We start from the raw sequence: 12,870 nt of genomic DNA, 5'->3' as shown, positions 1-12,870 counted from the left end.
AACTGCAAACCGGACCAACATCCGGGACCGGAACCGAGCCTCAAACAACCATCACCAAGGGGGTTTAGGGTGGGCTCATCCACAGATCAATCGGGCCCGCAGATCACCGCTTCTGTAATCCCATTTAACGCAAAGCTGCGGGAGTGTGAGCGGGCCGCGTGCGCGGACTTCCTCGTTTCACGCGCCGAGATGTGGATCAGAAAACAGCTGTCAGGCCGTCCGCGTGCCCGGGGGCGTCCCTGCTGCAGAAGAGTCCAAACGCGCCGGTCCGGCTCCACTTTGGCATGAGTTTCGGGTGGGGGGGGGGGGGGGTCCTTCAAATGTAAACAAAAAGGCTGTATTTTCAGTAAAAATGGCAGGCGGGGGCCGGCCTCCTCCCGGGCCTCGGATGCAGCAGAACTGGGACACGTGTGTCTGGTCCCGCTGGTGTCAAACCAGCAGTCGGGGAGGGGGGTAAAAAAGGCTTTTTGGGGGGAGGGAGGCTCAGATCTGTAATCTAGTCCTCGGTTATGCACCCAAAAATGCGAGTGTCTCGCGCGGGCTTTGGCACAGAGGAGCGCGTGCAGGTCTCCGGTGAAACATGAGCCCGGGCTCAAATAAAATCCGAGCTCCGGGTCGGTTCGTTTTGACGTCGGTTCGGGGCTTCCTGTTCAGGCTGAGATGTTCCGCGTCCGCGCATCCATCAAACCAGACCGGAAAAGATGCAGATTAACACTTCGAGGGGTTTCAGCACCAAAATCCAATCCGGGCAAATCGGCGGGATTAACTAATCAGAACCCAATCCCACTTCCTGCGCTCGCGGACTGGCGCGGGTCGATATTTGCTAGTTAGCCACGACGCTAGCTAGCTAAAGAACCGCACTAGCCAGGAGGCTAGCTGACGTTAACTCGAGCAGTTTGCGCTGTAAACTTTGCTGTGGGGGGGGGCTTGTTCTGGTTTTTATTACCGCTTTAAATCGCGGGCGTGCTAAAATGCCCCCCGCCGGTCCCGACCGTAAGCACTCACTGACAGACTGGCTCGAGCCGCGCGCTGACGCGGAGGCTAACGGCTCCGCTGCCGCCTCGTTTAGGGGAAGTGTCGCTGCGTTTCGGCGGAGCAGCCTTCGACAGTCCAGCGGGCCCGAAAAACATCAGCAGCGTCCGGTCACATAATCCATGGCTTCTCGCTGGGGTGTCCCGGGCTCGATGGGGAGGAGGGGGCGCGCGCTTCCCATGAGGAGAGCCAGCGCAGGGCTCCGGACTGAGGACGGCGGTGACGCGGACGGCGGAGGGAGATGAAGAGCGGTGGTTCGCCTCTGCAACTTTTCCTGAAGAATCGAGCGGACGCGGACTCCCGCTCGTCTCTAGCGAACCGCGCTACCTACCCCCTTCAGAAATGTGATTTTAAATCAAAAACCGGGAGCGAACCCCGTGCGGGTCCTGCCTGTCAGGCTGTCGGTGTTCGGGCAGTCCTGGTACGGCGGGTTCCGAGCGGCTGCCTCCCCGCGTGCCCGCTTCCTTCGCTGCTCGGTTTCCTGCAGTAATACGGCTCACGTTCAGCGCGAGCCAGTCTTCACGTGCGTGTTTTCGGGGTTTTTTCTTCGGCGCGGCGGCACCGCTGGCTTTGTGGTTCGACTTCCTCCCACTGCGGCGGGGAGAGGCGGGTAAAACGCGGAGCGGCTCTTCCTTTGGGCCGGAGCGGCATCGGGCTGTTTTCTACCAAAAACCTGCTTCACGCTGCGGCTCTGCGGAGAAACTCCCGCCGTTTTTCGGGGTTTTCACGCCGACCTTCGACGAAACGACGCAGTGATTAACCGAATAACAGCCGAGAACCTAACCAGAAGTTGGCTTTTCCTTCCTGGATGTGCACAGTCACGAAGCAGCGCCTTCCAACATTCATCTAGGAACATTTTCTGTCAGATTTCCCCAAAGCGACGCGGGCTGTGGCGGGCGCACAGCGCCCCCGCCTGGCCGGCTGCGGTACTGCTGCACCACCGCAGAGGAAGGCCTGCAGACACAAACACAAAAACAGGTTTTGAGGTTAAATATTTAATCAGTTTCACCCGAGTGAACCATGACTGCTCAGCTTGATGTTCACAAGTCAGTTTTGCCAATAAAACTTATTAAAATATGACCTGAAAGTAAAGTTATGCCTGTTAGACTCTGTTTGAACTTCATTTGGTTCTCAAAAATTAACATTTTTGCTATTTATAATCATTACCCAAAAAAGACAGAGCTTGGAACCATGCTCTATCATACCTGTCAAAGTCGAGGCCCGGGGGCCGGATCCGGCCCTCCATTTCGTTTTATTTTACTGTTATTAATGGCCCGATGTTATCTTGAGCTCATTTCTAACTTGTATAATTTTGACAATAAATATTTTTCTGGAGAGTAAAATATTGAAAGTTATTTGAGGTTGAAGTTGATTTATTCTGGACAGTGGTGCAGTGGTTAGCGCTCTTGCCTCACAGCGAGAAGGCCCCGGTTCAAATCCCGGCTGGGACCTTTCTGTGTGGAGTTTGCATGTTCTCCCCGTGCATGCGTGGGTTTTCACCGGGGACTCCGGCTTCCTCCCACCGTCCAAAAACATGCTTCATAGGTTAATTGGTGACTCTAAATTGCCCCTAGGTGTGGATGTGAGAGTGGATGTGTGTGATTGAGGCCCTGAGACAGACTGGCGACCTGTCCAGGGTGAACCCCGCCTTCACCCATCAGTAGCCAGGTTAGGCTCCGGCACCCCGCGACCCGAAAGGGAAGAAGCGGACAGGAAAATGGATGGATGAATAATATTCCTGCCTTTTTATTATTCACAATCATGTTAAAAAGTTACAGTTTTAGAAATTGGCCTTCTATCTGGAGTATTTTGGCATTTACTACGATTTTTTTGCCTTTTTTGGAGTTTAGATAATATTTCAGCTACATGCTAGCTGTTTTGGTTCATTTAGCCTTTCCTTTTAAGTTTTTTAGGCTGTTGTGAATTTTAGGCTACTATTTACAAACTAGCTGTTTTGACTACATTTGGCTTTTTTCACATTTTTAGACTAATTTTTAGCTAATATTTCAGCTACATGCTAGTTGTTTTGGCTAATTTATGATGTTTTTTTTTAGGCTGTTTTTGAGTTTAACTAATATTTAGACTACATGCTGTTTTGACTGGTTAAGTTTTTTTCTTGTTGTTGTTTTTTAGGCTAATTTGACATTTTTGGCTTTTCTTTTTATTTTTTTACACTGTTTTGGAGTTTGGCTAATATCTACATGCTAGCTGTTTTGGCTAATTTAGGCTTTTATTCAGTATTTTTAGGCTTTTTGAAGTTTAACTATTTTTTTCAGCTTCATTCTGGCTGTTTTGGCTAACCTAAGCTTTTTTTGTAAGTTTTTTTAGGGTAATTTGGCTATTAGCTTCAGCATTTTCAGCTACCAGCTTCCAGCATTCACACTAGCATTATCACAGGTAATGCTGTATTTCTAGTTCATTATTAAAGTTAGGACCATGTTAAAATTGTAAAACTTAAGTTTAGAGTGTCCAGTAAATGTTTATCCTGTTCAGCCCGCGACCTCAGGTGTGTTTTGGATTTTGGCCCCCTGTGTGATTGAGTTTGACACTCCTGCTCTATTGGTACTAAGGGGCCCAGGAAAGTACCCCCCCCCCCCACATGACAGGTGTGGGGGGTAGTCTATGATCCCACTGCAGAGAGGTACCACAAGCGGAACTCACGCCCACAACTCAGAGGTGAATTTCTTATAACTCTTGCTGCTCTGCAGAAACTATGTCCCAGTAAACTAGACAGATTTTTGGCTAAAAACAACATCCTCATAATTTAAAAACCACTAGGAAAGCTTTGGAAACAGATCAGAAGATGATCGGAGTGGAACTGTTCATTTCCTACAGATGTTCGTCTGAACAACTGAACCACGTTTACAAATGAAGTGGTTTGTTGTTGTCAAACGAGTCCAAAGCAAAACATTAAAATTGGAGATTTGTAGGATTTTTTTTTATATATATTTTATTTTGTTTTCTTGCTACTTTTATGTTTCCAGAAACATGCCTTTATTCCCTCATTTGTGTCTTGAAATGTCCTCAGTTTACTTCTCAGGAGTCAGAAAGTGTGAGAAATTAGAAACAACTGTGAGCAGAAGGTGAAGCTAAACTCTGACAGACTAAGAACAAAAAGCGTCTGAACACTCGGTCAGCCCCCAAAACAATCCAACAATATAATAGACGTTTTGTTGTTGGAATTAATAGCAAAATAATTGAATTACAGATTTATGATTTTATAGACTCTTATAATCTATATATGAACACAATTTAAGTAAATAAATCTAAAATTTATATCTACGGTGGTTCTCCTGCTCATTTTCGTACGTTTTTCCAGCACATACAAACTCAATCACAGTTTCAGCAATTTTATCTATCTTGGTCTCAAAACGTTCAGCTTGTTCAGAACATTACTGCTTGTATTTTTGGCATTTATAAACTTTAACATTTTTGAAATATTTAGCACAATTTGCCCCATAGGAAATGACTGAGAAAGTTTTCAAATGTCCAAATTTTAAGTAGATTAGCAGCAAGCCTTTAAATATAATCATAGGCTTTGTTTTAATCTTTTAAATAATTAAAAAAAATGATGTTTACATAATATTTTAGCAACATGCTCACATTTTTCTCTAATCTGTTATCCACTGAGGTTTTTATTGGCTAATTTAGAGTTTAGCTTCTATTTTAGCAACATGCTAATGGTTTTGCCTAGTTTAGTTTAATGAGAAATTTCTGGCTATTTTGGAGTTATGCTAGTATTTAAGCAGCGTGTTAGCTTTTTTGGCTAATTTGGCATCTACTTTAGCAAATTTGACATTTTCCAAATAGCTTTTGCATTTTCATCAAATCCCTTCAGCATTTAAAAAAAAGTTTCAGCATCTTCAACGACTACTTTCAGAAAAAAGCATTCACACTACCATTATCGCAGGTAATGCAACTTTTCTAATTGTATTTTCATTTTTTGCATTTATTTGCAGTATATTTTTTTTAGCTTCTGAGTTTTTAATATTTTCTGAACAAGTGAGAAACAATAAATTAGTCAAACTGTCAAAATGTTCAGTTCCTGAAATAATGCTAATGTTGACATTTTGTTATAAAACGACAAAATGTACTGTTTTGATGAAATAAAACGCTTTAAACGCAGATCTAAGGCAGTACACGAGTACAAAACTGATCGGCTGAAAATGATAGAGTTCATTCTGTTTTATTTTTGGACAAACATTCAGTATTTGTCCAAAAATACATGCTATTTTTTTTAAATTACATGAAGTCTAAAATGTTTTAACAAATAAAGACACATTTAGTGATACAGCATTCAAAATGTCAATTTTGTTACTTTTTATAAAGTTTTTCAAATATTTTTACTCACTTTTGTGTTTTCCAGTTGTCACACACGTATGTTAGAATCATGTTTTTTACAGTAATTTCTATTTTCGATCATATTTTCTTGAAGGAACCCCCCAGACCAGCCGCCGATTTGGGCCTCTGTGGTAAAGAACGCGTCATCCACTTATTTCACTCTTTAAATCTTTATTGGCGGGAAACCCGCGGACACGAGCGATGCGGGGAAAGCGCGGCGTGGCGCTTCAGAGAAGCAGAAATGTCGGTGGAGGTCAGTCAGGTTTAAGAAAAACAGTTTATTCAGCACTGGGTGGCAGCGGGGGTCGGGGGTGAAGGGTCACGGTGGAGAACGGGTTCAGCCGCTACTGCTGAATACGGCGGATGGACTGGATCTGAGGGGTCTGGCAGTGGGACCCGAACTCCCTGAAGTGTTTGTACTCCCCACAGTGACGGTCGCACTCCATGATATACTGGTAACCACGGTAACCGGGGTACTGGTAGCACACAAATCTGAAACGAGACAGAGGGAAAGTCAGAGGAGGAGGAGGGAGGGCAGCGTGGAGAGGGGGGTGGAGGAGGAGGAGGGGGGGACTCACGCTCCAGACTGGATCCTGAAAGAGCCGACCTCGTTGTTGCACCATCCCATGGCCTGGAGGGAGGGGTAGTCGTCACTGAGCTCGCCCTTACGGCCCAGGAAGTTCTCACGCTCGTAGATAGTCATCCGACACTCTCTGTGGTTCTGTGAGGGGGGGCACAGAGCAAACAATCCGGTCTGACGGGGTTCGAACCTGTGGAGGCTGTCATTTCCCGAGGGGACTCACGGCACAGGCGATGGGTCTGAAGGAGGTCATCCTCTCGATGTGGTAGGCGTTGCTGCCCCCAAAGGCATCACACTGGGGGTACTCCCCCCTCTCCAGGATGAACTGCTGCCCCTGGTAGGAGGCGTGCTCATAACCCACCCAGCTGGGGCAAAGCAAGGACAGAGGGTTAGGATAAGGGCGGCGGCCTGAGCGGCCGAGCGCTACCGTGTGCGGATGGACTCACGCGCCGCTCTCCACCCTCAGGGAGCGCACCGACTCAAAGCCGAACTCCATCACGTTGCAGCACTCGGAGGTGAACTCGTGGTGGCGGCCCTGGAAGCACTCCTCGTCGTAGACGATGATCTGTGGACGCAGAGCGGAGGGTCAGCCGCTGAGGGCCAGCCGGGACCGGGACGCGGCGGCCCGTCACACTCACCTTCCAGTGGCCGGAGAACTTGGTGCAGTGGTGAGTCATGTTGTCTGTGGAGAGAGGAGAAGCTGAGACGCCTGAGACAGCAGAGCAGCTCAGGGTGGCCTAAAGGTCAGCGGGGGGGTCGCAAAATCCAAAACACACCGTAGGTCACGGGCCGAGCAGGAGAAACATTTACTGAACGCTCTAAAACTTTTGAAAACTTTAAAACCATAACTTTTTAATATAATTTTGAACTAGATGTATATCATTACCTGTGATAATGCTAGTGTGAATGCTGGAAGATGAATTTGGCTGAAATTAATAGCTAAAAACGATGAAGCTGATAGCCAGCTAAAATATTAGCTAAATGACAGATTGGCCTAAAAAACAAAAAAATAAAAATAAAAAAAAGCTAGCATGTAGCTGAAATATTAGCTCAACTCCAAAATAGCCTAAAACATTTGATTAATGGCTAAATACTCAAAAAAAACTGCAGATTTTTAAAACTTTAAAACTGTAACTTTTTAACATAATTATGAATAAAAAAAGGCAGGAATATTAATCCAGAATAAATCAACTTAAACCTACAATAACTTTCAATATTTTACTCTCCATAAAAATATATTTTGTCAAAATTATACAAGTTAGAAATGAGAACAAGATAACATCGGGTCATTAATAACAATCAAATAAAATGATCTGGAGGGCCGGATCCGGCCCCCGGGCCTTGACTTTGACACATGTGGAGTACAGACATGTCAGTGCCGGGAGGGGGGGGCTGTCCGGGCTGCTCGCCGTCCGGCCGAGGGACGGGGACTCACCTCGCATTGATGCCCTCAGGTTGTCCTGCCGTGAGAGTGAGAGGAGCCACGCGCCCCCACCCTTTTAAAGCCTCCCCTGGCAGGGGGCCACGCTGAAAGCCCCGGCTCAGCAGCAGGGAGGGGCCTTCTTTTTTTTTTTTAGCTCTATCCACCTTTGTCGCCCCCTCCCCTGGACAAAAGCAGTGTTAATCTGTGGAGGGGCAGAAGTGCAGACACCACATTATCAGCGGGGCGGGGGGCACAGGGGAATATAAGAGAGGGGAGAGGCAGCGCCGGCTCACAACCACACGACCCAAAACATCAGAACACGGAAATAAAAACATCAAATGTCACATCCTGACATCTTCAGAGATCATCGATCTGAAAATCCAAATCAAAACCCCCCAAAAGGGGCGTGTCAAAGCCTGACTCCACCCCCTAAAACTAAACAACGACAGCTGCTCAGAAAAAAGATCATTTTGCTTTACCAACGGACACCGTTGTCTTGGCCCCGCCCCCTTTTGCCTGTTCTTTTTTCAGCGTTCGTCCCGCCACTTCCTGTTGACTGTTGATAAAGCTTAATTAGTGGAACTAAACTGTTGAGAAAAACCCTCCCCCAAGGTAAACTCTGAGGTCATCAAGCTAACAATGTGGGCGGGGCAACTGCTGGCACAGTGTGCTAAGGAGATAATATATATATAAAAACAATATTGACTGTCAAGAACTTTAATGACATTGACTGTATATGAGAACTGGACAGAGTGACCCCTCCCCAGCCAAGTGGGCCCCAATTGGGTTTGTCTCCAGTTTCAGTGTTTGAATACTTTGGCTAAAGGGTGCTGGTGCCCAGGCAGCGGAGCTAGCTAGCACGCTACGCTGTCCACCGAGCGGCTAGCTAGCGTAAGTGCACACTTAAGCAAACAGAGGTGGGGTCACCACGGAAACCCAATAGGGGTCCACTTGGCCTTGCTTGCTGGGCCCCCATGGCATTCCAAACAGGAAGTACTCGCTGGTTCCAAGAAGACAAAATCCTTTTACAGGAGCGTTGATTTGGACCAATCACTGCTTACTTATATCATCTGGTTCCAACATGGCGGCGTCCATATCATGAAAAAATGGTGACTGAATTGACTTCATTTGGTTGGAGTCGGAAGTAAACCGTTTTCTATGGGTGACATCACACTCGCTCGGTCCAGTTCACAAGTACAGTCAATGGTTTAACGGTAAAATAATCATTTTTAACCTTTCTAATCCCCCTCCCCCACCCTAACCCAAAACATGAAAGGTCTATGAAGCATAAAACAAATGGAAGTCATGACTCCGCCCATCATGTGATGTCACTGTGGTGAATGGGAAACTGAACCGTTAAAAGATCAACTCACAGCACGTTAATCTAATTGATGATGACAAAACGTCTGGAGGAAACAGGTGGATGGGTGCCGTCTTAGGACAAACTTCATTGTTTTTGACTTTTTTAACTTTATGTCATCAGATCTGCAGGACAACACACGGCTGAAGGCGTGTCCGCAGATGAACGCGTCTGTACGATCATGTGATACGATTGTGCCGTTTCTTCCCCTCCACAGTGCAGAGAGCTCTCCCACTATCTTACAGCCCCTCACCCCCTAAGCTAACATTAGCGGTGCAACAAAAATAACGAACAATATCATTTTTATCCAGCCGCACAGTTTAGAACATGTGTCAAAGTCACGGCCCAGGGGCCGGATCCGGCCCTCCAGATCATTTTATTTTATTGTTATTAATGACCTGATGTTATCTTATTTCTAACTTGTATAATTTTGACAAAATATATTTTTATGGAGAGTAAAATATTGAAAGTTATTTAAGGTTTAAGTTGATTTATTCTGGAATAATATTCCTGTATTTTTATTATTCAGAATTATGTTAAAAAGTTACAGTTTTAAAGTTTTAAAAATTGTCATTCTGCTAAACTTTTAAACATTTTTAGGCTATTTGGAGTTAAGCTGATATTTCAGCTACAGGCTAGATATTTTTAGTTAATTTAACCTTTTTAAGTTTTTTAGGATATTTTAAAGTTTAGATATTTTTTCAGCTACATGCTAGCTGTTTTGGCTAATCTAAGTTTTTTTTTGTTTGTTTTTATACTTTTTTGGGCTAATTTGACATTTAGCTAATATTTAAGCTGGGTATCAGCTTCAGCATCTTCATCTATCAGCACTAGAATCTTCAGCAGCCAATTTCAGTTTACAGCATTCACACTAGCATTATCACAGGTAATGCTAAATATCTAGTTCATAATGATGTTAAAAAATTACATTTTTAAAGTTTTAAAATGTTCAATAAATGTTTCTCCTGTTCAGCAGCGATCTAAGGTGTGTTTTGGATTTGGACGACCCCCCCCGCTGACCTTTAGGCCACCCTGAGCTGCTCTGCTGTCTCAGACGTGCGATTGAGTTTGACACTCCTGGTTTAGATCCAGATTCCAGCTCAGATGAGGAAAACAAAGACTTTCATGTGTTTGTTTCTCTGCATCAGAATGGGCGGAGCAGGGAGCTTGTGGCCCCGCCCAGTGTATTTTTGACATCACACATACAATTTTTCTTTCAAAATGCATTTTTTGTCTGCTCCTGATTCTCATTGATTTGAATAAAGAAATACTCAGAATTGCAGTTTTTTTTTTTGCTTATTTTCTGTATATGTCCTCCCTTATCAGATAAATACCAAAAGAACATTTTAAGAAACAATTTTCAACTAAAAAAGTCGTCAGCCCAACAATGTGGGTGCAAGTGGTGCACGGAGAGAAAGGGTCAAGGTAAAGAGAACGTGCACACCCTCATCAGCTTCCAACATAAAATCATCCGTGAGGTTTTTATGGACCATCGTCTCCATGTTCAACAGGAGAAAGAGGATCTGCAGCATCATCACAACATCACTGCTCCTCCTGCTCCTCCTTCTCCTCAGGAGCAGTGATGTCACTAATGTAAACATTGGTTGCCTAGGAAACGCCTAGGAAAATCAATGCTCACATGACACACAGCTCCACACCACAGTGACCTCAGTGTGTCTTTTAGAGCTTGACTCTGTTTGCAGCGTCTACAGCATCTGCAGCGTCTGCAGCGTCTGCGACAGCTGCACCTCAGGGACGGAGAAGCACGATCTGTGCATCCATCCATCGCTGCTCGTCGTTTCTCTCCTCTAATTCATGAAAACATCTCGTTTTCTCTTTGACGACTTTAACGGATGAAACCACCTGGACCCGCGAGCAGGTTCAACCGAGAGGCTACGGCGTTCGTGTGTGTTTGTGTGTTCGAGACGGCTTACATAATCAGACTCTTGTAAACAGACGAGAGGAAACGCTCGTTCAGGCTGCTCAAAATTCCTAGACAACAGCTCCATTTCCTGTGAGCCCAGAGGAGCTTCAGCCATCTCAGTGATGACATCACAGCGCCATGTGACCTGGAGGCATCGCTGCTTTGGGACACTTTGGAAGGAAAACACAAACTGAAATAGACGTGAATTTCTGTGAGTAAAATCAGATCTTCTGCCAACCTGTAAGAGATGAAGAAAAACAGATATTATGGCTCAAAAATGGGGAGTCTAGAGCGGGAGAGTCAAACTCAATCGCACAGGAGGCAAAATCCAGAACACACCTTAGATCAAACAGGATAAACATTAGTAAAACTACATTTTCAAACTTTAAATCTGTAACTTTTTAATATAATTACAAACTAGACATATAGCATTACATGCAATAATGCTAGTGCTGATAGCTGAAAACGCTGAAGTTGATAGCTAGCTAAAATATTAGCTAAATGCCAAATTGGCCTAAAAAACTAGCAAAAAAACAAAAAAAAACCTAGGGTAAACTAAACAGATAGCATTAAATATTAGCCTCACTCCAAAACAGCCTAAAAAGCTTGAAAAGAAAAGCTTAAATTACCCAAAACAGCTAGCATGTAGGTGAAATATTAGCTAAACTCCAAAACAGCCTAAAAAATCTTAGTAAATGCCTAAATATTCCAAAAACTAGCAGATTGTCAATTTTTAAAATTTTAAAACTGTAACTTTTTAACATAATTATGAATAATAAAAACACAGGAATATTATTCCAGAATAAATCAACTTAAACCTTAAATAACTTTAATATTTTACTCTCCATAAGAATATATTTTGTCAAAGTTATACGAGTTAGAAATGAGTGTAACATAACATCGGGTCATTAATATCAATAAAATAAAATGATCTGGAGGGCCGGATAGGATTACCTGGAGGGCCGGATCCGGCCCCCGGGCCTTGACTTTGACACATGTAGTTTAGAAGATCCTTTATTCTAATAAATAATTTTTTTTTTTTTTTTTTGGTAAATATGTCCAAACAGAGGGCTGCACGGTGGCGCAGTGGTTAGCGCTCTTGCCTCACAGCGAGAAGGCCCCGGTTCGAATCCCGGCTGGGACCTTTCTGTGTGGAGTTTGCATGTTCTCCCCGTGCATGCGTGGGTTTTCACCGGGGACTCCGGCTTCCTCCCACCGTCCAAAAACATGCTTCATAGGTTGATTGGTGACTCTAAATTGTCCCTAGGTGTGAATGTGAGAGTGAATGTGTGTGATTGAGGCCCTGCGACAGACTGGCGACCTGTCCAGGGTGAACCCCGCCTTCGCCCATCGGTAGCCGGGATAGGCTCCGGCACCCCCGCGACCCCGAAAGGGAAGAAGCGGTCAAGAAGATGGATGGATGGATGGATGTCCAAACAGAATAAAATCTTGGCTAGAAGACTATACGTCTATCAATCCGCATCAGAAAATAGTCCCAAACTTCCATTTCTTTTCTCTCTTTTTCTGTAGAAACCAGCAGAAACCTCAATAATTTTCAGATTATTCCCAAAATTAGATTTGGTTTTTAAAATGTCACATGTTCAAATTTCTTAAACATCTAATTAACTTTATTTAAACATCACCTAAAATCCTTGACTGTCACTAAATGTACACTTTTGTTTAAAACATTTAAAGTTCCCTCGCAGCCTCAGAACACGAAGAGAGTTAGATTACACAGCAGGATTAGTCCTCGCCTAATCTGCATGTATCACACGCCGAATAATCCATCTTCATACGAGGAAATCATCACAGCAGAGGTGACATAATCCAGATTTAATCCGGCATAATCCCTGAATAATCACCCTCATCAACTGTTGGTTCAGCACCAAAAAGCGACCGGATCTGTTCTGTTTACGGCGGCGGCGTTCATGAGCTCTGCTGAAGCCTGATGATGATGATGTCAGCAGCACTGATGAAGGCTCAGATTCAGGACCAAATATGATCTTTTTTGAACGGCGTTTTGTCACCAGGAGAGAAAACACAAAAACATCTGGAGGTTTTTGAACTAGAGAAGCAGGAGAGGAACTGGAACCTTGATCAACTTTCATGAGAGATTCACAGCAGTGATTGTGATCTACAGGTTGATGACTCTGGAAACCTGCCTAAGATCAACTCTGTCATTGCCTACAGCACCTGGGATAGGCTCCAGC

General features: G+C 44.5%; 2 protein-coding genes across 4 annotated transcripts in view; both read right to left on the bottom strand.

Annotated features, from left to right (window-relative positions):
• grk3 (G protein-coupled receptor kinase 3) overlaps window positions 1-1,932 on the bottom strand; it is a gene marked incomplete in the record, with an annotated part of 56,888 nt that extends 54,956 nt beyond the window's left edge. Inside the window, 1 exon segment of the mRNA XM_024299147.2 lies at window positions 1-1,932.
• A 3,699-nt stretch (window positions 1,933-5,631) lies between these two features.
• On the bottom strand, window positions 5,632-11,015 carry cryba4 (crystallin, beta A4). 3 transcript variants are annotated; one of them, XM_036214451.1, is made up of 7 exons: window positions 10,671-11,014; window positions 7,389-7,578; window positions 6,592-6,635; window positions 6,400-6,518; window positions 6,177-6,318; window positions 5,952-6,094; window positions 5,632-5,865 (listed from the first exon to the last, which is right to left on the bottom strand). In XM_036214451.1, the coding sequence occupies exons 2-7, from the start codon at window positions 7,393-7,395 to the stop codon at window positions 5,718-5,720; spliced, it is 603 nt and encodes a 200-aa protein (XP_036070344.1). In that variant the 5' UTR covers window positions 7,396-7,578; window positions 10,671-11,014; the 3' UTR covers window positions 5,632-5,717. The 3 variants fall into 3 exon arrangements, with proteins under 3 accessions (XP_036070344.1, XP_036070345.1, XP_024154851.1); XM_036214452.1 differs by lacking the exon at window positions 7,389-7,578 and having other exon boundaries at window positions 10,671-11,015; XM_024299083.2 differs by lacking the exon at window positions 10,671-11,014 and having other exon boundaries at window positions 7,389-8,420.
• Between the last annotated feature and the right edge of the window lie 1,855 nt (window positions 11,016-12,870).

The sequence above is a fragment of the Oryzias melastigma genome, linkage group LG12, assembly GCF_002922805.2.
Source record: "Oryzias melastigma strain HK-1 linkage group LG12, ASM292280v2, whole genome shotgun sequence".
In the NCBI taxonomy this organism is placed as follows: domain Eukaryota; kingdom Metazoa; phylum Chordata; class Actinopteri; order Beloniformes; family Adrianichthyidae; genus Oryzias; species Oryzias melastigma.
Note: the sequence above shows the minus strand (reverse complement) of the source record. Positions and strands in the feature narration are given on the sequence as shown.

Coding starts and splice junctions, on each gene's coding strand:
- cryba4 (XM_036214451.1), bottom strand. Junction 6,319..6,399: donor CTGAGGGTGGAGAGCGGCGC/GTGAGTCCATCC, acceptor GCTTTGCCCCAG/CTGGGTGGGTTATGAGCACG. Junction 6,095..6,176: donor TCAGACCCATCGCCTGTGCC/GTGAGTCCCCTC, acceptor CCCCCCTCACAG/AACCACAGAGAGTGTCGGAT.